At 40.2% G+C, this 21943-nt stretch overlaps 1 protein-coding gene across 1 annotated transcript; it reads right to left on the reverse strand.

Annotated features, from left to right (window-relative positions):
* Positions 1-419: 419 nt before the first annotated feature.
* Positions 420-21171, reverse strand: LOC135248043 (glycogen [starch] synthase, muscle-like). The gene is made up of 16 exons (XM_064322207.1): positions 20895-21171; positions 17744-17866; positions 17457-17638; positions 15128-15319; positions 14131-14316; positions 13221-13365; positions 11810-11927; positions 9539-9659; positions 8524-8630; positions 7902-7961; positions 7302-7494; positions 6713-6839; positions 6319-6414; positions 5949-6112; positions 2847-2927; positions 420-2756 (listed from the first exon to the last, which is right to left on the reverse strand). The coding sequence occupies exons 2-16, from the start codon at positions 17859-17861 to the stop codon at positions 2457-2459; spliced, it is 2190 nt and encodes a 729-aa protein (XP_064178277.1). The 5' UTR covers positions 17862-17866; positions 20895-21171; the 3' UTR covers positions 420-2456.
* Between the last annotated feature and the right edge of the window lie 772 nt (positions 21172-21943).

A 21943-nucleotide genomic window follows, 5' to 3' on the forward strand; every position in this document is an offset into this window, starting at 1 on the left:
AGCAGTAGTTCTCTCATTGCGTCATGTTTCCCAGACATCACAAAAATTCACTCACATTTCAGAACAGTACTACGCAGAGCTTCCCAAGTGCAAATGATTATTGATTTCCGACTGAAATGTCTATGAAAAGGCTTTTGATATCTGAAATTATTTTTGAAATTAAAATTCCAAATTGTTACCGCCCGCCAGGCCTGTACAATTATAGGGGAAACACTGTATCTTAATACGTTTTAAAATTTGGCTAGTTACAGAATAATGTAGAATAAACATCTGGAACTGGAAAATTAGTTGTTTCTTTTGTTTTTGTTTTTTTGCCCACATACTCGCGACCCAAACAGACCTGGCCAGTGACCCACTTTTGCGTCACGAGAACCACTGCACTAAAACACAACAGCAAAAAATAATAATAATTCATTCCAGAAAGTGAAATATCCCTTTAATAAATACATGAACTGAAGAAAATAGACAGTGACAGTCTACTTTAACCAGGGTGAACTGTAGTAACCACACCAGTGCAATGTCCAAAACTTTCCTTTAAATTAGCTATTCAAGTTGTTGCCAGAATTATATTAATTTTATTTAGTTAATTTCAAGTATTACTACACAACAAAAATGACAAGTGTACAATTCAGATGCCTAGAATCCAATCTAAAGACTCACTATTCTAAGAAATGCATTTGCTTCATGACACTGTACTATTCTCAAAGTTTCAGTACGGATTCAAAACACTGTCTTATTATGATTCACTACCCCTTTCCCTCCTACTCTGTTACTTAAGTTGATGAAAATGTGTATTCAGCAAGTAAGCTGATTGGCTGAGTTACCAAATAGAATGGCTCAATTACTATGATTGAGTATTCACTGAAAATAACACCATGGCTTTGGCTAATTGAGTTCCATGACTAACAAGATACACTAAAAACTGGAACACACACACTGCAAGCATAACAGTGCTACAAACAAGTACAGTGCTAGTAAACACACAATCATGCCAAAAAGCAACCACACAGAGCCAAATCTGGTAAGTGACAGCTGTGGCCAAGGTATCCTCACTGAAGACAGAAATATTTTAAGGAGTAACATTCAACCAATGAAAACAAGTGGTGGCCATCTGTCATGTGGTGAAAAGCTCTAAGGCTTTTACCTATTTGGAGTTGAAAAGCAGTGGTGCACTGCAAGACTACATGTCTCACAACAACAGTGTCTCTTTCTCCAATTATTGCATGTTGCATGACAGTGTTCAGTGGATTTCTGCTGAAAGGCTGGGAGGTGTACCAAAAATATATGCAAAAATAATATAACTTTGTAGATGGATATGAAGGTTACATATAATTGTTTATGTTGTTACCGCCTTGACCATGTGTATAATGTATGCTGAGTTTCTCAAGTCTTAATTCCTTATGTACATGAATATATTTACAGACAGCACAGGGCTGTATGTGTGTACACTGCATGGCCAAAAGTGGACACCTGACATACAATATTTCATCCAACATTATGGGTATTAATATGGAGTTAGTCCACCCTTTGCTGCTATAACAACCTCCACTCTGCTGGGAAGGCTTTATACTAGATGTAGGAGCATTGCTGCAGGGATTTGTTTCTATTCAGCCAGAAGAGCAGTAGTGAGGTTGGGCACTGATTGGGCGATTAGGCCTGGCTTGCAGTTGGCTTCCAATTGATCCCAAAGGCTGAGGTTGAGGTCAGGGTTCTCAGGGTCAGGGTTCGCAGGTCAGTCAAGTTCTTTCATACCATTCTCAACAAAACCATTTCTATATGGAACTTTCTGTGTGCCAAGGGGTACTGTCATGCTGAAACGGGAAAGGCCCTTCGCCAAGCAGTTGGGAAAGCACAGAATTGTCTAGAATGTGATTGTATGCTGTAGCATTGAGATTTGCCTTCACTGGAACTAAGGGGCCTAGCCCAAACCATGAACAACAGCCCCAGACCAAGTGGTGTCTAGATACTTTTGGCCATATAGTGCATAGTGTATGCAAAAAAGCATAAAGGTATGCATCTTTCTCATGTTCGTGCTGCAAAACACTTTCCATTCTTACTGACCTTGAATCTTTCTTGCTCTTTGCTTATCGTATCAAGTATAATTTGTCTAGATACGTTTGTGTCCCATCTTCCTTGTGTGTCTGACATCTCCTCAAGTCAGCTGTTTCCATCTTCTTCCATACCAGTCATTTACAGTCTGCTTTTTCACTGAGGTTTAATTCTTACAGTGAGTGTTTTGTGTGTTTTGTTTGTGTGGAGTACACTGATTGTAGCTGAACTGTGTAGCCTATTGCCTGTGCAGTTGGAGTGTAGGTGGGGGGGTATTTTATGTGGTGTGTTTATGTATGTGTCAAATGTGAATGTGTGTGGGGGGTGTTTTGTGTGTGTGTGTGTGTGTGTGTGTGACCGTATGTCTAACGTGTATTATGTTAAGGATAATGTTTTTCGGTGAAAGCTCAGTTCTTCTCACTTGAGACAGAACTAGGGGGTGATGTAATGGAGCTGGGAGGTGAGGTGGCAGAGCTGGGGGTGCTATTGCCATTGGGCACAGGTGACACACATGGCAGAGCGTTCTTGTTTCGGTAAGGGAGGGAGAAAGGCTGGCGAATGTTGAGTCGGTCTTTCTCTGCCTCCAGGTCTTCGTCATATCTCTCATCGTCCTCATCCTCTGCTTCACTATGGTGGGGGGAGGAGTGGCGAGAAAGGGCAGGCGAGGGTGGAACAGAAGCAGGCCGGGGGTAGCAGAAGCCCTGTTTCTGAAGAGAAGAGCAGGAGAGGGGAGGAGATGTTTAAACGTTGAGCACTACTCCAGCAGACACGCAATACAGATCAGTGTCCTAACTTACAGAAGTTGGGTCCTGAGGCTCATAGAAGTAAGTATCTGGGAATGTTTTTGCCAGTGCCATGTGACGAGCTGAAACATAATACTGCGGTACAAAAAGAAAAAAAGACAGAGAGAAACAGGTTAGTGGAATAGGGGCTATTTTAATCGACAACACATTTCAAACCTGGAAAGTATGCACATGAAATGTGAAATAACAATATTTGTGTTGCTTTGCAATCACCCTCTCACGTCATTCTATTTTACTCCACATTCCTCTCACCTCCCCACTCTCCAAAAAGGTCTCGTTTTAGAACGTTCTGCTTCAGCAAGTTAACTGGTAATTGGCCAACTAGGAAGAACTAAATTCAGGGTGCAGGATCAACAACACAACAGAGGATCCCAAGGGATTTTGCCTCTATTCCATAGGGTGAAGTACCTTTCCGCTGCCACTCCCCTCTTCCTCCAAATTTGATATGCTCTATCATATTCGCCAGCCTTGCTCATTGCTGTAACATTTTTTATTCATTTTGGAGAGTACAGACAAGTACATGTTGTCCTCAAAAACAGACCACAAGTTCAGCTTGCTTAGACATGCACCTCACACTCATGTTCTAAAGATTATGATGCCATAGGAAACGCTTGGCAGGGTCACATGTTCCCCTCTCCACACAATATCCTTGTCTTCTACCCAGGGGCACAGGAGTGATGTTGAACCTGGAGGGGACACCTAAATGCTAGGGGTGTCCGGGGGCATGCTCCCTCGGGGGGACATTTAAAAAAAATTTTTTTTAATCATTTACAGTACATGCTTATTTCTGGTTACTTTTGAGAACAGAATATACAAATTACTGTGGATGAAAGAAGGTCACATGGTTCTTGTGAAAACAGCTAATTAATGCAAAAACTTACATAACTTAAGATACATCTTGAGAACTAGACTCGTCTAACGTATTTTCCTGACTGGAGTGCTATTCCATGGGACACCTCCACGTAAAAAACAGCATAGCTCAATCGGTATTATTAACATGAATTGATATGGTTCAGTTTACCAGGGAATTGTAGGAAAGGGGTGCACTCATTGTTGCAGCAAAGATATCTTTCATGCAGTGATTTATTTATTATTTATTTATTGATGTATTATTATTACATAGTCAACAAGCAACACTAAAAATGTAATAATTGCCTTAATAATGCTATTATTGATTAGTCAATAACAATAACAATTGCCCCCCTATTAGCTAGAATTATTTGACCATAAACTTTTTTCAAAGAAATGCCTAATGTCTGGGCCCTTCCTTTTCACGGACTTAAAATAAATAAATGCACTGACTGCAAACACAAGGAGATAAGAATGACGAAGATCGAGGAATTAAAATGGTGCTCTACATGATATGACTAGTGTTGAATATCTGACAGATCCACCACATATAAATAGCAGCTTCAAATGCCTATGTAAATGATACAGAATATACATATTTATTCAACTGTACTTAGGACCACTAAGTAACACAACCTTTACATTCACTGAGAAATTAACAATATGCGTACAGGTAGCTATAAAGAACTAGCCAGCAAAGTTAGCATTAGGTAGCACAAGAGCTAGCATCACATGGCTACTAAACTATAATTAGCGGTATTACTCTGTCAAAACAACATAAAAAGTCTTATAGGTGCTTATGCCACTAGCTATGTTTTCCCTTCAAACAGCTGCACAACGATGCTCGTGGGCTAACGTTAAGCATTTCATTGCCAGCTAACAACTACCTATCAGCTGTATTGTTAACGGCGCATTTTAAAATTTGATTTGATTTAATCACTCAGCTAACTCCAATTAATAGACTAGACGTTATCTAATGTTATTAATAGGAACATTGCAGCTAACCTTCGTGCAACTGTAGCAAGCTGTATCTGTCTGCGGTATTGACTGCATGTGTCCAACAGACACTTTTTCAAGTTTGTTTTCGGCATGAGGAATGGAATAAAAATAATAATAAAATCTTCAGGGTAACACATGTCGGTTTTGCAACAGCAGCTTTTAACCATCTGCAGAAGCAGGGTAACTAGCTTTTAACCATCTGCAGAAGCAGGGTAACTTGTAGCTAGCCAGCTAACTAAAGTTTTTTTCACTATCAACTATACTGTTGCAGACAATGTCGGAGCTAGATGCTGGAGGAAGTAGTATATAGCAATCGTCTCTAAGCAGGGATTGGTGGATTCTAGTGTTAATCATTTATTTTCTGAAGGTCTACTTTCTTTGTAGCATAAACACTAGAGCTGGACTATTGGCAACCTCTCCTGAAGGTCTACTTTCTTTGTAGCATAAACTCTAGAGCTTGACTATTGGCAATCTCTTGTACCTATTTTGGCTTTTCCTACACACATGAACAGATAAATCTTGCAAGCAACCATAGTGCCCTGCCTGCCTAAAAACCACATTGCGTCTGTTGGCGCACGATGAAAGGTGACGTTTGGAAACAACAACCAAAATTGGGGGGGAGAAAATAACATTTTTGAAAAGTGGGGGGATAATGGGTCCTACGCCCATGATTCTACCCATCCTTTTCCAGCTTCTTGTTTCCCTCTCCCACTGATGGGGTATGTGACTTTCTCCTGACCTGAACTTCTCCTGAGGCAGCTGTCCACCCCCACCCCATCCTCTCCTCCAACCAGCACCTTCATACTTTATACAACCTGTCCAGAACTGATAAGGACTGAAAATGGACTTGAATGTCTTATCTCTGACACCAGGTAACTTTGTGTAGCACTGTGGGGTTAATGGCCACAGTCAGCACTAGTACACTCTGGATTTGATAACAGACTATGGGGCCCATCTACATACTCATATAGTGTATTAACACCAGCCCCAAAAACAGAAAAAATGTTGAAAAGTTTAGTAAGGCTACGATTGTATGGCTGATGAGAATGGATGCACAGTAGATGTACTATGAACACAGGGTGATGGTCATCTCTCTGAGGGGTTTTAATTACTTATGTCTGATTGTGTATGGTTGGTGAATGTAACATGCTGTTATATTTAATTTTAAACAAATAGACCTTCAATGGTTCAGTGAGCGACCATCAAAAACCAAAGTCCTGTCTGCCCCATCTTCCCTTCCCCTCTCACCCGGCCCAGGTATCTCCAGTCCAGCAAGTCGCTCAATCTCTCTGTGCGGTTCCTCTGGATAATGCGCTGGCGCCGACTCTGCTGGCAGAACTGGAACAGGAAGGAGGTCAGCTGGTTGCACGACTCGTCCACACTGCGGTACCGTCGGTCAACAATGTATATCCCTGAATAAGAGAGGGTAGGGCAAGAGAGACTCAAAGTGATAATCGGATTAAAGAGCTTTCATCATAATCAGGGAGCATCAGTGACGGTTTTCTTTAAGAAACGCAGAACAAAAGGAACATCGTGCATATCAGTTATATTTATAACAGTCAGAAATAAACAAATCTGTAATTTGCATGCAGTAGAGGAAGAATCCAAAAGGACAAACCATAGGCAGAGGGGTCAGCAATATGCTCCTCCATGAAGCAACCGAAGCCAGAGAGGTTGGTGGAGACAGAGGGAATCCCCATCACTGTGCACTCCGCTGACAAGACAGTCAAAGCATTCAAGTTTTGCATTCAAGTGCTATGCATTCTGTTATATTCATCACAGCCATGTCTGCTCAGAAAAACCTAAATGAACTTGAACTGAACTAAACAACATTGTGAGGAAGAAGAGGGGAAAAATGGGTGATTGAGCAAACTGTTAAAATACTGATTAGCATATGCCCACCTACAGCCATACACGTGGGCATGTATGCCCATACAAACATAACACTCAGATTAACATATAAAATCAAAGAGCCACATTGAGGAGAGCATGAGCACAGACTGGAGATTTACCAGGCGTGTATCCCCAGGGCTCATAATAAGAGGGGAATACTCCAAGATGGCAGCCTCTCACAAACTCCTCATAATCCATGGGGAGGAGTGGAGAAGTGGAGGACAGGAACTCAGGGTGGAAAATCACCTAGGAAAAAGGAAGGGACAGAGAGACATTAATGCTGAGTGGGAGAACTGCATAACAAAACCCCTTGGCTATCACTTAATCACGAAATATACAGCAAAATCATAAAATTCACTGCCTGTCTGGCACATGTATGTTGTCTTATAAAATGCACTTCTTGTCTGGCACAGGCATGTTGTCTAATCATATCAGCCATAATCTTAGTATCTGGCCGATACCAATAATCTGTTTTTAACTACGGTTGGCCAATACCAATAAGACCCAGATATTATCATGCATGCCTAGTAAGTATGGTGCGTACAGTTTTACATGTTCCCATTTGAACGAACAGAGAGCCATAAGACAATGAATAAGGCTGGTCCACTCATTCCCACAGACTATGACAAGGGCTAAACAGACATCCAGGCAATGGACAGCCACTAAAATGACCAGTCCTGACCCCTAAAGCAGGTGAGATTATTGTACCTTGACCCTGTCCGAGGAGCCATTAAAAAGGCCAATTCTCCGGAGGCAGTTGAGAATGGGGTCGCTGCTGTCCTCCAGCATGTTATGGGTGCATATGGGGGGCTGGCACTGCCTCTGAGTGGCAAATATTGCCCTCTTCATCATGGTGAAGTCTTCCTTGTCCAGCATCTTTGACACATCTGGTAACTGGCCCCTGAGCAGGGGAATGGAGAGGTAAGTTATAGCTGAGAAACACTGCTCAACAGGCAGTCGTGCACATACTTTCTACTATTTCTATGAAATTCACATGTCAAAATTTGAAAAATAAAGGTCTGGGCAGTAAATGAAAACTGAAATCCTGACTCAGAATCAGATGTCAACATTCTCTTGCTAAGAAAAAACAAATTGGGCCACAAGAAAGGTAGAGTCAACACAGTACAGAAACCTACCTGTGTAAAGAGAATGGCTGACAGACAACAGTACAGCACATTGGCATGAGTACATGGAGCAGAAATAATTAAGACGGAAGGACTGAATACAACATGAACATGACTGAAGGCAGAGGATTATAATAAGACAAAGAAGATCAATAATTATAATGAGGCAGACTGTAGCTCTTACACAAGTAAAGACTCGTATAATTTCTTCCCAAACTTTTCTTTCACAGTCTGAGCTGTGTCCCTGTCACAAAGGAGAGAGAGGACATTTAGTGGGGAAAAGACAAAAAAAAACTGATTATGTATAGTAGAAAAACACCCCTGTGATTTATAGCCCTTTTACGTGTTTGGATGTCTCCATAAAAAAATACAGGTTAGGCCCCCAATCGGGTTAACCTCACCACACCTGCTAGAATATCCTGAAGATGACGCTGAACTGTTCTCTTGAATCTGCCTGGTTATGTTAAGACTGCCTCATGGGGTACACAAATCCTCTACAAGAACATTAATAAGAATAGTCTTATGGAGAATAGCAGGTTTGGCCTGGGTAAGAGACAAAGAGAAACAGAAACGGTGCATATGTGTACTGTACATTGCGTATCACGACCCCTGAAAAACGCAGTGGCAAAGTGGCAATGTACAACACATCAATGTCCAATCCTGTGACTGAGCTGGGAATGTTACCCCAAACAGCCTATTTAACAAGGCTGGCGATCTATTGTATGTGAATAGTTTCTAAAGCAATAATAGCCATAATAACGACAGAATGGACCCATAGTTGTCATCTTCTCTTGAAGCAGCATTACCAGAGCTGCTTCCGGACAGCCTGTCCTTTGAGAGTTTCCACATTGAAGTTATTTGTTCTAGCAGGCATGATGAAGAATGCTATTACAGTTACGTCGCTATGGTTCACCTGAGAGAGACAGAGAAAGGGGAGGAGAGAGAATTATAGTTTTCAAAAGCCCCTTACTAAGCTACTAAATGAAGGGTCACAAAACCAATAAAAAGCAAACTCCAAATTGCTTTACAGAACAATGTGAGAAATCACAAAGTGTAGTAAGATTTCGGCAGAAAGATACACAGGCTGGACTGTGAATTCTAAAGCTAGAGATGATTCTTATTGGGTCATAAAAAACCTAGCATCAATGAGGGAATACTAAAAGGGGAGATAAGAGGACTACCCACTTAAACTGAAATTGCTTCTAGAAATATTAAGGAAAAAATCCATCCATCAAACTGCAAAACAAAGCATTAAATGTGTTTTATTGTTCATATACTGTTGTTTTTGTTTAATTTATACTGCTCCCTAACTTGCTCTCCTGAAAAATACACAGATTTTACGTAAACTGCTACAAACAGCTATAAAGAAGGGGAGATGTCATTCTGCGTTTTCCCATCAATGGAAAGTGACTCGTTTTTGTTTAATACTCACCTTTATGTATCAATTTTAACAACAAAGAAAATCTGTGTGTCTTATAATATGGAGCTTGAAAAGTGTAATTGTGTATGCTACGTATTGTGTAAGATTCAGTTATCTGGTCAGTCTGCAACTCTGAGGATCACATTTCCGTGGTTCTACTATATACAGAGAGAAAACATGGTTTCTTTATATCCAGATTATCATTATATTATCTTTACTATTTGGCAGACCCCTTCGTTTTGCTTTCACTGAAAGATTTTCACAAGAAAAATGCTGTTATACTAATATAATTATGCCTATATTAGTACAATTAGTATAGCATAAACAACATTTGCGCACAGAAATGCACAGACAAATACATACAGAAATACGCACTAAATGCAACAGAATAAAGTACAGACCCTCAGAAGGTAGTTGAGCCGAGAAAGTGCCTCCAGAAACAAATCGGCTCCTTTGTTAGAGAACTCGTATCTCCCAGCAATGAAGAGGAATACACATTTGTCTAGGTTAAAATCCAGATGTCTGTCAATGGAAGTACACAAGTGGATTACACAAAACCATACAGTAGATCATCCTGGGACATCCACTGCAATGTGCACATAATGTGAACCACTGCTTTTTGACATGTCATATTGCGCTTCCACTAAGTGCAATAGGTTTCAGGTTCTTGTGAATGACATGTGTATGTGAACGGTTATATCAAAATTCTATCTACCAACAGAACACATCTTACCCAAAAAAAAATCATTTATATTTTCGAGACAGTGAAGATTGAGTAAAATATGTTTATGCACACCAAACACCAAAAAACACCAGGCGCAGTGCAAGGTGTTGGCAACCAGATGGCAGATGGCAACAGCAGATATAAACCCCCAAATGTCCACCGCAACAGGTGTTAACTGGCTGATGTTAAGCACCCAAAAATTGTAAAGAGAAGTCTACATTTTTTGTAGTGCAAGAGGAGCATACGCATACTTAATGATCAGGGGAGCATGGTTGCGTTGATTGGGTGAGGTGTGAAAGGGTAGAGGTGAGGGAGAAGGGTCAGACAAGGGCTATCTTATTGGAAAACTAGCAAATTTATGTAGTAAAGTTGCCATAATGTTGTTGGAAGCAGGGCTAAGTACTATGATATTATTATCAAACGGTTCATGGTTTTAGCCTCTTTGTAATGAGACCAAGCATGAATATGTTTGGAGGTAATCCAGCTCAGCCATTGAATACCTCTAAAAAAACGAAAGTTTACTTCAGCTTCTAACAACACGGGATATTCGTAGACAAATAACTATTCAATCAAGGAAGTAGTAATCTCCATCTTCAGGCAAAATACTTTCCATGTAACAAAACCGATTCTCACTGTGTTGGTTTCAGCTTGATACTGGAACTGCTTCTAAAAATGTAGATTTCCACTATCAGGCCTCAACAATCATTAGCCATATTGACATTATGATTTCCAATCATTTATCTCAATTAATTGTCACATATAGCATTCAGACTTAAAATAAGATGGAACATGATCCATGTGGTATTCTCTGGCCACCCTATAGTTTATATGTTCTGTGTTCCCTCCAGCAGGTTATAAAGTAATCAAATTTTCAAGAGAGAAAACTCCAGCACACCCCAGGTTAGTATAAAGATAAGCAATGTGGCTTTTAATTGCCCCAAGGATTTGAAGTTTGAAGCTTGTGAAGGGGAGAGCAGGGATAGAGCAAGAGCATAATTTAAAAACTAGATATCAAACAATATAATTATCATTCATAATAACCATTTCATGACATGAGTTAACTTTAACAGCAGCACTAACTAGGGGTTTAAACTTGTAGGGCTAAGCAACTATTGTTTTCTAATGGTATTGTTTTTTCCTCTCTGCTTTTGCTCAATTTCCTGTGAGATGGTAAATCGTAGACTTGAAGCTTGGCACTGTCATCACAAATATGTGAAATAAAGACAATGTAAAATATACCTCAATCAGCCACATGGGGCGCCATAATTAACGTTCTAAATTATACCCCTTTAAAGGGCATAACTCCCACATCCTTTGTACAACTCACACTACATTTGGTGAGAGTATTCCCAGGAAGCACCTGTACATGTGTTCCATGGATCATGAAAGTTCACCATATTTAATGTTTTGCTAATTTGCATTTTTTTGTTAAATCTTTTTGTTTCTTGGCCGATTTGCACCAAATGTGGCACAAAGCATAAGTGTAACGAACCATACTTTCTAACCATAAACCACCTATATCGGACAATAACTTTGGGAGCTGTGCGCCAGTGAATTTCTCATAGTGTGTTCACCTTGTTAAGAATTAATCTAATGAATTACCATTGTTATTTACAGTTATTTACATGCCTCCTGAAATTTACACACGAGGTATAAAAATGAAGTAGAACTCTTACTATTTACTAACTGCTAGTGGCGCATTTCAAATTAATCGTATCTTTTAAAAATGGAAGTGGTTTCTCATATAGGAGGTGTCATATAATAATTTGTTGTATTACATGTATTTCTGATGTTTCCTTTTAGAAAAATAATAGCTTCAGACATAAAAAATAGCCTATCATGTTATTGGGCATAAACAGGCCCTCAGAGTGACTTGTAAGTATTTTAGTATTTTCAGTACGGGTTAAGTTTTTAAGTAGTCTTTTTTAAATTAACATTAGATTTTTACCCATAGAAGTGTCCCCGAATGAACTCCTGTATGCGGCTCTTGCTGTGTGCATGCAGGTTCTGGAACTCATGCATTGCAGAGAACTTCTTCACATTTAGCCCATTGGGGGTGACAACATCTGCAGAGCAGAGGGCGAGACAGAAGCATGCAATCAGAGGTGTACCAGCACACCGCCTGGACAGTCAGATATTCACCATTTGGCCATTCTCAGCCATAGGAAGGTTCAAAGCACATGGCCAGCATAGCCTGGAGATAAGACAGAGCAGGAACTAGAGGGGTAACTATTAGAGGTGTGAATGTGTGTGTCAGTAGTGATTGTGGGTCTGTGTGTGTGTGTGTGCGTGCATGTGAGAGTGGGTGTCCGCTCCCTTCCCGCTTCTTCTCTTTCACTAGATAAACTATGCAGCTTTCTTTTAATGAGTAGTCTGTTTGTGCAACTTGGAAAGAAGAAGTTTGTAACATTTGGAAGTGGGCATCTGAGTCCTGCTTCTTTGTCTGGCATTCCACATTTCATCTCTGGTTCTTTTGGAATATTCTGCTGTCTTCTGGTTTTTGAATTCTGTATTACTTTGGGACAAATACGCAGTGGTTTGGTATCTGCTTTCTTTCATTTCTTGGATGACTTCCATGTCTGTAACCTTTGTTAATTGTTTCAAGGTAGCTGAACCTCATCTTTAGATTGGACATGAACATTTGGTGTAACTCAATACATTTCTTAATTTTCATCTGGCTGTGAGTTGTACATTTTGATAAAGGTTGATCAAATAGTTTTCTCTGCCTATCAATTAATTTGGCAATTGAATTGATAATTTATATCTTTAATAATAATTACCAAATTATATCAAATAAATATATTTTACATGTTGGATAAGTGAGGTGTTTTATCTGTTGATGCACTTGTGTTTGGTATTCAGAGTGCCAGATGTCAAAGGAGAGTGTTAACGGTTAATACTGCCGGGTTCGGAAAATTAAGCATATTTCAATTAATCCTCACCTTGGTGACAACAGCATGAGTTGTACTGCAGTAACCCTTAGCCAAATGGCACCCTCTGTTTTCCACATTCAAGCCTTTACATGGACAGTGAGTAAAATTTACACCATCATCAGCAGGGGGTGCTAGAGGGTAATATATTTCAGCTGCCGGCTATTCCACACAACCTGCCTTTAATCTAGCAAGCACTTCAGTCAATATCACAAGACCTTTAAGGAGACCTTCTGGAAAACATTCAAAGTTATATAATTCCATCCCATGTCAGATACTTATTTTTGTGGTAAAATAAATCTCAGCTGCCAAAAAGATGATGACCAGTGAGAAATATGGTTCTCTCTCCCCCTCGCCTCTTTTTCCACATTCACATCTTTAACTCACTATCAGAGGCAGCGCTGCAAGCCGGTTCTGCACTAGACTCACCTGGCTTCCTCTTGAGCAGGTGTTCAGCCTCGACGGCGGTGATCTGAGAGACAGTGGTGAAGACGTGGGCACAGTGTGCGGCAGCTCTCTCCAGACAGTACCTGTGGTATATCTGTCTGTCCCCTGCCTCTTTGTCCACGTTGAACTGGCCAAAAGGGAGAAGAGCATGCCAGTTACACTCAACAAGACTAGGGATTTACAACAAGAAAATTTTGGGTCTATCCATAACTGTTTTACCTTACAGCACAAATGCAAAGTGCAAGTTTTCACCTTCACAGAAGAAGTGGAGGATCACTGATATGAACTTATCAAGTAAAGATGTAACAAATTGTATTTGTATGACAGTATATTTCACCTTTCAACCTTTTTATTAAGCAGAGAGCATGTCTATAAAGTATTTGTATAGCTTTGCCTGTAAGAAAAATAATAAATTCATAAAAGCTATTCACATGCCTATGAATAGGAGATTTTGTGAACATGAGATTTTCATTTTATTTATAGCATCAGCAACATATCAAATGCATGTTGTATCATCATACCAGCCAATCATAACCATAATCTTAGCGTCACGCTGATACTGATAAATTTGTTTTAAGCAATTATCAGCTGATACCGATAAGGCCCTGATATTATTGTGAATCCCTAAACATCACCAAACCAAAAGAGATAGATATGGTATATTTTAAGGGGAAAACTCCCAATTCTCCATAACCATCAAGAGAAATTTTCTAATATTTATAAAAAATCAGCCTGCACGCACATGCACACGTGTGCATATTTAGTTAAGCATGATGTGAGCATATGCTTACAACCTGCAATGACGTGCATTCCCAGACACACACTCGTAAAGGCACACACGATCATTCACATACACATACATAATCATGCTCATACAAACGCGCACGCTTACGTTACTAAGGTTGTTGTAAAAGTCTACGTTGCCGGCGCACAGGTAACGGCCCAGCAGGGTGGCATGTGTGGTAAAAATGGTGGCTACAGGAAGCCGTCTCTGCCGACAGAGCATCAAGCCCAGCCCTGCCAGCCACTCGTGGAAGTGCGCCAGGATGTGAGGGGGCTCTTCGCACTGTGCTGCAAACTGTAGGAGGGACAACAGTGTTAGGGCTGCAAAAACACACTCAGAAACACACTCTCAACATGGACAGCATGAGATGGAAAAATACATTTAAGCTGGGAGTATGCCTGATAAGAAGGAAAACTCAGCTGATATCGAACCACAGCCGAACACAGCTCCACACAGAAACATGTGTAGGCCTATACTGATTGTGGCTTTGAACTGTTTGTTTAGTGACACCACGCCAGTGGAGGGTGGAGACTCCGCTTCTGTGGTTGTGATACCCACAGAAAAGAAAAGACAGAAGTGACAACATTCAGCACTCCAAACCCAGAAAACAATAATGGCTGTGGGCAAAGGGGCAAATACTTTGACAGATGGATGTTGATTGTTTCAGATTATTATTTTGATTCTTAAGTCACTTCAGTCTATTTAGTGCAGCAATAAAGAAAAGAAGAAAGAGAAAATGATATGTTCATTCACTCAATCAGAGAAGATGGGATGTAGAACAACGTAGCCACCCATGTGAAATTTCAGACCAATTACAAACAATTTCCGCATTTACGTTGGTGTGCAAACATCTCATCACCTCTGACCAGCCAGGATGTGCAGACTGCAGTGGCTGTCAATGGGGAGTTTTGTTTTCTCAACAAACGCATCACTTAGTTTGTTTTCGCAGCAAGTATCCTCCCAGCTTTAATAGGCAATTCCTACTCTGCATATTCTGACAGTTTGCCAGTCAAATCTAATGATCCTCAAGAGTTGTCCTTCGCCAAGATTTGTAAATCTTTTCATTCCTTCCTCTCAGGGACCCTTCCCTACCCTTGTGCCTTACCTCCCCCAGCAGCCAGGCAGTCAGGAAGCCAAAGAGCACAGCGTCATTAGCCTCGCGGTCGAACCAGGGCACCCCGACGCTGAAGCTCTCCCACAGCTCGCTCTTCCAGCGGTCCAGAGACCAGGCGGTGAAGGCCACGTCGATCAGGACCACATAGGGGCTCCCTTCAATCAGCCAGCGTCCGAAGTATACCTGCAATTAACGAACGAAACAGTGATGAGCTAGCTTAGTGTAAAGCACTAAAGAGTAGCATCGTCCTGCGACACAGGAATTCTCTGTGGTGCAATGCACTAAAGCAGGGATCTCAAACTTGAAGATGCACGGAGAATCACACTAATTCAACAATAAATCAGCAAATGGTACCAGGGGCTGTGGCCCTAGCCTCCGTCATGGCCAACCAATCAGAGAATGAACATCATGGACAAGCAATAAAGGATTCATGGTCCTGCACGGGTTATCCTCAGCCAGATGCATATGGCACAAGCTATGTTAAAGACTCAATACGCAATTTGTATGCATTATAAACCATTAGTTCAGCAAAAACATTATTTGTTGTACTATCTTTGGCGATAAACCTTGTATTGTCTTTTTTGATATGCAAAGATTGCTGCAAAATATGTCTGTGTATGTTGTTGCCCAATGTCAAGTGTCTATTTTTTATCAAGTGCTGATGCAGAACGACGCAACTGTTAGCTGGTTTTGGTGGTGAAATTTTAGGGCCAGGTAGCTACTAGGTAGCGAGGATGAGAGTAAAGAGGAGCCCTAGCTACAAAGAAGCAAATCAATTTTTTTATAATGTGATTAGGCTATTAGCTTCCTAGCATTTCATAATCTGTATCTCATAATTATCTGAGTAAAAATATAGCCTTTCAGCTTTGAAACTTAAGATGACAGTACCAGAATTTTACATTTTTACATTGTTTGGAAGCTAGCCAGCTCATCAGGGGCGATATAGCTCAGGAGGTAAGACCGATTGTCTGGCAGTCGGAGGGTTGCCGGTTCAAACCCCGCCCTGGGCATGTCGAAGTGTCCTTGAGCAAGACACCTAACCTCTAACTGCTCTGGCGAATGAGAGGCATCAATTGTAAAGCGCTTTGGATAAAAGCGCTATATAAATGCAGTCCATTTACCATCAGTCACACAATTAGCTGCTTTCAGAGCTACAAGCTAATGGGTTTCATCTGATATTACTCGAATGTCTTGGCTTTCTTAAACTGTATGTCTCCATGTCAAATTCAGTGTAAAATATAGGGGTGACATAGCTCAGGAGGTAAGACCGATTGTCTGGCAGTCGGAGGGTTGCCGGTTCAAACCCCGCCCTGTGCATATCGAAGTGTCCTTGAGCAAGACACCTAACCCCTAACTGCTCTGGTGAATGAGAGGCATCAATTGTAAAGCACTTTGGATAAAAGCGCTATATAAATGCAGTCCATTTACCATTTACCATATAGTTTTAAAGGTTTTAAATATACGAGGACAAGCTAGCACCGGAGTTTCGTTAGGTTGCATATAGCTACTGCCGTTTGTCACCAGTCACACGTAGCGACTACATTAAATCTTTCATGATCTCTATGTTTCAATGTCAGTGTAAAATATAACTTTAAAGCTTTAAAACATAAGATGACAAGGTAGGACTGGGATTTCATGCATGTTTGAGGCTCACCAGTCACATCACATTAGCTGCTTTTGAGGCAACCGGCTAATGAATTGAGTTTCATCTGGAAATGTCTTTTCTTTCATTATCTGTATGTCCTAATGTCAGATTCAGAGTAAAAATATAGTTAGTTTTAAAAGTTTAAATGCAAGATGACAAGGTACTACCGGAGTTGTGTGTCGTATGGAGGTCTAGCTTTAGTAGCATCTCTGCAGTACCTCTGCTCTGTTCTAATCTGTGTAGCCCCACCCTGCCTACTCAGGCTGCATTGTGAACAAGCAAGAGGATTGACAGGCAGGTAGGGAAGCCTCCTTGCAGTGAGCTGTCCTGATTGGTTCTTAAGATTCAGGCCTGGTGAAATTTGGAGTGGCTGATTTCAGAGCCTAGGGTAGTCAGAGAGACCAGAATTTTTTCTTAAAGCTTTTAATTTATTAATATCTGTCAGGGTGTGAATGAAATTTAAGCAGATATCAACAAGTGTTCTAAAACAAACTTACATACTGCACCTTTAAGTATATAGCAAAAATAGCAAATTTCACTCTACCATTCCCATACTTTGGTGGGCACTGTATATTTGTGTGCATGTGTGTAGCTGGGGCTGAAAGTGTGTCCATGCGGGTGTGTGTGTGTGTGAGAGAGAGAGATTGAGAGCGTGTGGATAGGACACAGTAGTACCTTGCACCCACTGGAGTTCATCTTGTCTATAGTTCTACTCAGAGCAGGGTTGGTGGGTTCGATGAGCTCCACCTGAGTTCTGACATTGTTCTCCATGTAGGGTCCAACAAGGAAGTAGTTCTCACCCCATTCTTCTGAGGTGAGACGGGCTTTGGTCTGGATTACGGTGTAGATTCCCCCAACTGTATGCATAAGAGACAGAAAGACAGGAAGGGAAGCTTTAATAAGTGCATCGAAACACCAGCTGGCTAGACAGGACAGCATACTAGCATGGACACTGAGAGTACCTTTATTTGCCACCTCCCATGCAATCTCAAAGAGAACAGCACCCTCCAAGTCAAATTCCTCATCCCAGTCCTCCAGGCCAGAGAGAGAAGTCACAGACAGACTGCGAGCCAGGGGCATGCTGGCTGAGAAGGGCAGAGACACCATCAGCACATGGCATACACAGCCCACACACAGCGACTGACTGGACTCTGCCGGAACACTAAAATGTGTTCACGTGATTAGTACAGTGAATGTCTGACAGCACAATGCATTAACACCAAAGAGGATTATGGATTAATACTATTAATTTGTTCATTCACACAGAGACTAAATGAGAGAAATGAGAGAATGTACTACATAGAAAAACATAAAAGTAGCAGTAGATAGAATAATAACAGAGTAGGCTCATTTGTATACAAAGAATCTATCATCTAAACATGTTTTTTTTCTCATTGACTAGCTAAAATAGCTCAAGAGTAGTGCCAGAAAATATAGTATATGATGAATATAATAATAATAATAATAATTATTATTATTATTATTATTATTATGGCAGTGAGTCTATGAAAACAACAGCAGTCACTTCAAATATTAAATCAGTCAGAAGGAAACTGACAGCAGAAAAAGTGTTCTGAACATAATAGATATGAAACTGAAATTGTTCATCAAACATAGCCATGCAAAGTACACTGTCTTTGAGAAATGCACAATCATGCTGAGTTGAGCAGGTAGAAAGTAGCATAGGAAGTGGCTAACATGGTTAAGCTCACACTGACTCAATACTCCCCAGGGACAGGGGCAGGAAGTGAGCCGCACAGTCCCACTGAGCCTCATACACCATGAAACCAGATAACACAATGTATTCTCACAATGTTGCTACAATGTACTGGCAATGTTATAACATTGAGAAAACATTCCAGTAACATTGTGAAAACATTTCATGTTAGCTGGGAAACTACCTGCATCCCGTATGCCATTTAGTCCATCTTGGGCTGTCACCAAGCCCATACATTAATGCACAGAGAAGAGATATACCATACTATGCGAAAGTCTTAGGCACCCTAGATTTCTGAATATAATATATAGTAAATATTTGGTCTTAGATGTTTATTTTTTGTTTTCTGCATTAGTGTGTCAGAAGAAAACAACAAATTTGAGATTTCCAAACATGAATTTTCCAAAAAATGAAATTTTACAGATACATTTTTGTATTTTGTTAAATAAAGTAATATTTTAAGTAATAGACTACTTTTCAGATAAAAACTTGATCAAGGGTCTCTGGGATTACCTGGAGAGCCAGAAGCAAGCGAAACAGCCAAAATCTGCAGAAGAACTGTGGCAAGTTCTCCGAAATGCTTGGAAAAACCTACCAGCCGATTTTCTCATAAAACTGCCGGACAGTGTACCTAAGAGAATTGATGTAGTTTTAAAGGCTAAGGGTGGTCACACCAAACATTGATTTAATTTAGTTTTTAACTATTTTCTGCTCTTTATATTATTTTTTCAATATTTATAACCTTTCATTTCATTATTTTTGAAAGCATCTTAGCTGTACAGCATTTTTTTTACAGGTGCCTAAGACTTTTGCACAGTACTGTATAAACAGCAACAAAAAAACAATGCATTACCCTGTGCTATGCTGTTACTGCAACAGCCATACATAGGCGTGTATTGCATGAGTACATGGTGACATTTATACTGTGACAAACATTTTAATTATTTAGTCGTAAACGTAGCTGTTTTACATCATGAATATTACATAGTCCATTAAAAATAGACCACAGTACCTCTAACTCAACTTTTCCCACTGATAGCCGAAAGTTAGCCAATCGGACTATTAGATAAATTTATGGGCATCATTCCTACATATACTGAATGCAGGTGACAGATCTAGAAACAATTACAACAATTACATCTACATTACTGTTCAATTGTACAGTACATCATCACCTAAACAAATCCAGTATGTATGTGCAGCCTGGGTGGTCCTGGTCCCCTGTGTGTGTGAGAGAAAGTGTGTGTGTGTGTGTGTGTGTGTGTGTGTGTGCACATCTGCTCTACAATTTGCTCAATGGACTCATACTGTCAGCCAGGCATTATGTTTATAATTTCTCAATCAACTCGTGCTTTCTTATGTTGGATTTTGTTGAACCAAAACACTCCTTCTTTAGTAATGCATACAGTAAGTATGTGTTTTAAAAAAACATAACAGAGCACACTAAGTTTACAAGGACTGAAATGAAAATGAAAAGGCGATCACTTGCAAGGAGTTGGCAAGATGCTACTATCTTAGATGACCATATATCTCAAAAATATTTTACAGAGAAATTTTTTTGTTTTGCTGCTGTAGTTAGACTACCTAAAAGATGAACGGATTTGATGTATGCAGGAAGGAGTGCAAAGTCGATTTCCTTTCATAGGGAAACTGACATTTAAAAATTCCTGTCGACTTCCTTATTTGGGCTTCTACTGTCTAGGATATACGTGCAGATATTTTACGATCAATGGTAAACTCGTAAACAAGACAATACTTGCCTCTCAATTTTCCAAAAATTGGTATGCGGAAGAGCTATGCTTAACAGTCCTGTCCTCTAAGTTACAATCAAACCACCACACAAGGGCGACAAGAGATGCGTCCGTGCATAGGCAGAAACATTGCGTACAAGCGCATTCATTCTTCAAACCACGTATGTTGCACCATACGTAGGTAACTTCAGCTATTTATACGCCTCATGACATTCAAAATAAACTAATTTCGTTTCGTTTAATGTTTTTGAGCATGTTAATTCAAAAATAGCATACTCAAAAAGATAACAGGGAATGCAGTGACGACTTATACCCTCCATTTGTGCTGCTCTCTCTTAATAATGTATTTTACATTTCAAACTAGAGACGCACCATTTAAATGTTTTTTTTTTTCGAGTATCTACCGGTCTATCAATGATTGTTACGTAAAGAAGCGACGACAAATTCCAGGCAAGCTGATTTTTACACGTATGTAAATGGGAACAATCATGTATACATTATATGTACTGTATAAGTACAGTTAGCAAGCTAGCAGGTTATCTAACCTTACAAATCAATCATCACAACTGGTGGTACATCCATTTGCAATATTACATCATACATTACTGCGGAACAGGGGACATTTATTTTTGCCACAAAACTCACCTTATAGTGATGGTTAAGAGAGCTAAATATGTAGGAAATCTAAGTTTTGTTGGGGTGAAGTAGCATCATTGGTGGATTTGTGGAGGCTGCGCACATATTTCAGGATATCATATCAATTGGTCCATTGCGAAGTACATCAAGTTGACGGACGTGGGAGTAGTTCGTCTTGCTGTAACACAGAGGGTGGAACTAAGCTGGTTCGGTCCATACCTGAAAACCGTTCGGCCAAGGTTAAAAAAGCGTGTTTTTTTTTACATCCACGCCCCCAAAAGCTTAAACGAGGAAGCCTGAAGAGGGGCGTTTTCTCAGCGGGTGACAGATGATTGGTCGACTATTTCCTGGATTCGTGCGGAACGTGATCAAAGCGTTGTGTTTGCTGTACCAAAGATGGTGGACTTAGCAACAAGATACAATAGCCACTGGATTGTCTGCCCGCGCGAACAACAACATGAAGAGGAAAGATTTTTGTTTCATTGGTAACACATTGTATTCACATTGGTTCACACTGTATTCTGGATAGCACTCCTTATCCCGATTTTGGTCAAATTCAGAATAATGTAGCTTCACACTATCCCAAATAGTAAACCCTTAAAATGATATATGCATGAATAAATGTCCTGCAAAAGAGAGATACAGTACGTATATATTGTACGTATATTCAGCATAGCCAACAGGCATATTGGTAGCACATGAATATTTCACTGCACAGGCCTAATACGTTTACATGCAACTGAAGATATTTGGCTATCGTCAAAGTAGTCATTTGTTCAAACCACTTGTTCATTGTAATATTGCTGGCACATTGTTTCTGTTCACCTTAGCACTCTGCCAAGAGAGACTGAGACTACACCATACAACTGGAAATTAATACAGCCCTCAGAAGAGGTTTCAATAATTAAAACTCCTCAGTGCTGGTAGGATGGACCTAATCTCTCCAAAATTCAGGACATAAGTAGGCTACAAGTCAGCCCAGGACAACGGGAGAAACTAAATTGAATGAGAAGAGCTAAATAAGTCTGGTGCACGTACCTTTGCCTTCAGCTTACAAA

The sequence above is a fragment of the Anguilla rostrata genome, chromosome 2 (assembly GCF_018555375.3).
Source record: "Anguilla rostrata isolate EN2019 chromosome 2, ASM1855537v3, whole genome shotgun sequence".
In the NCBI taxonomy this organism is placed as follows: Eukaryota; Metazoa; Chordata; class Actinopteri; order Anguilliformes; family Anguillidae; genus Anguilla; species Anguilla rostrata.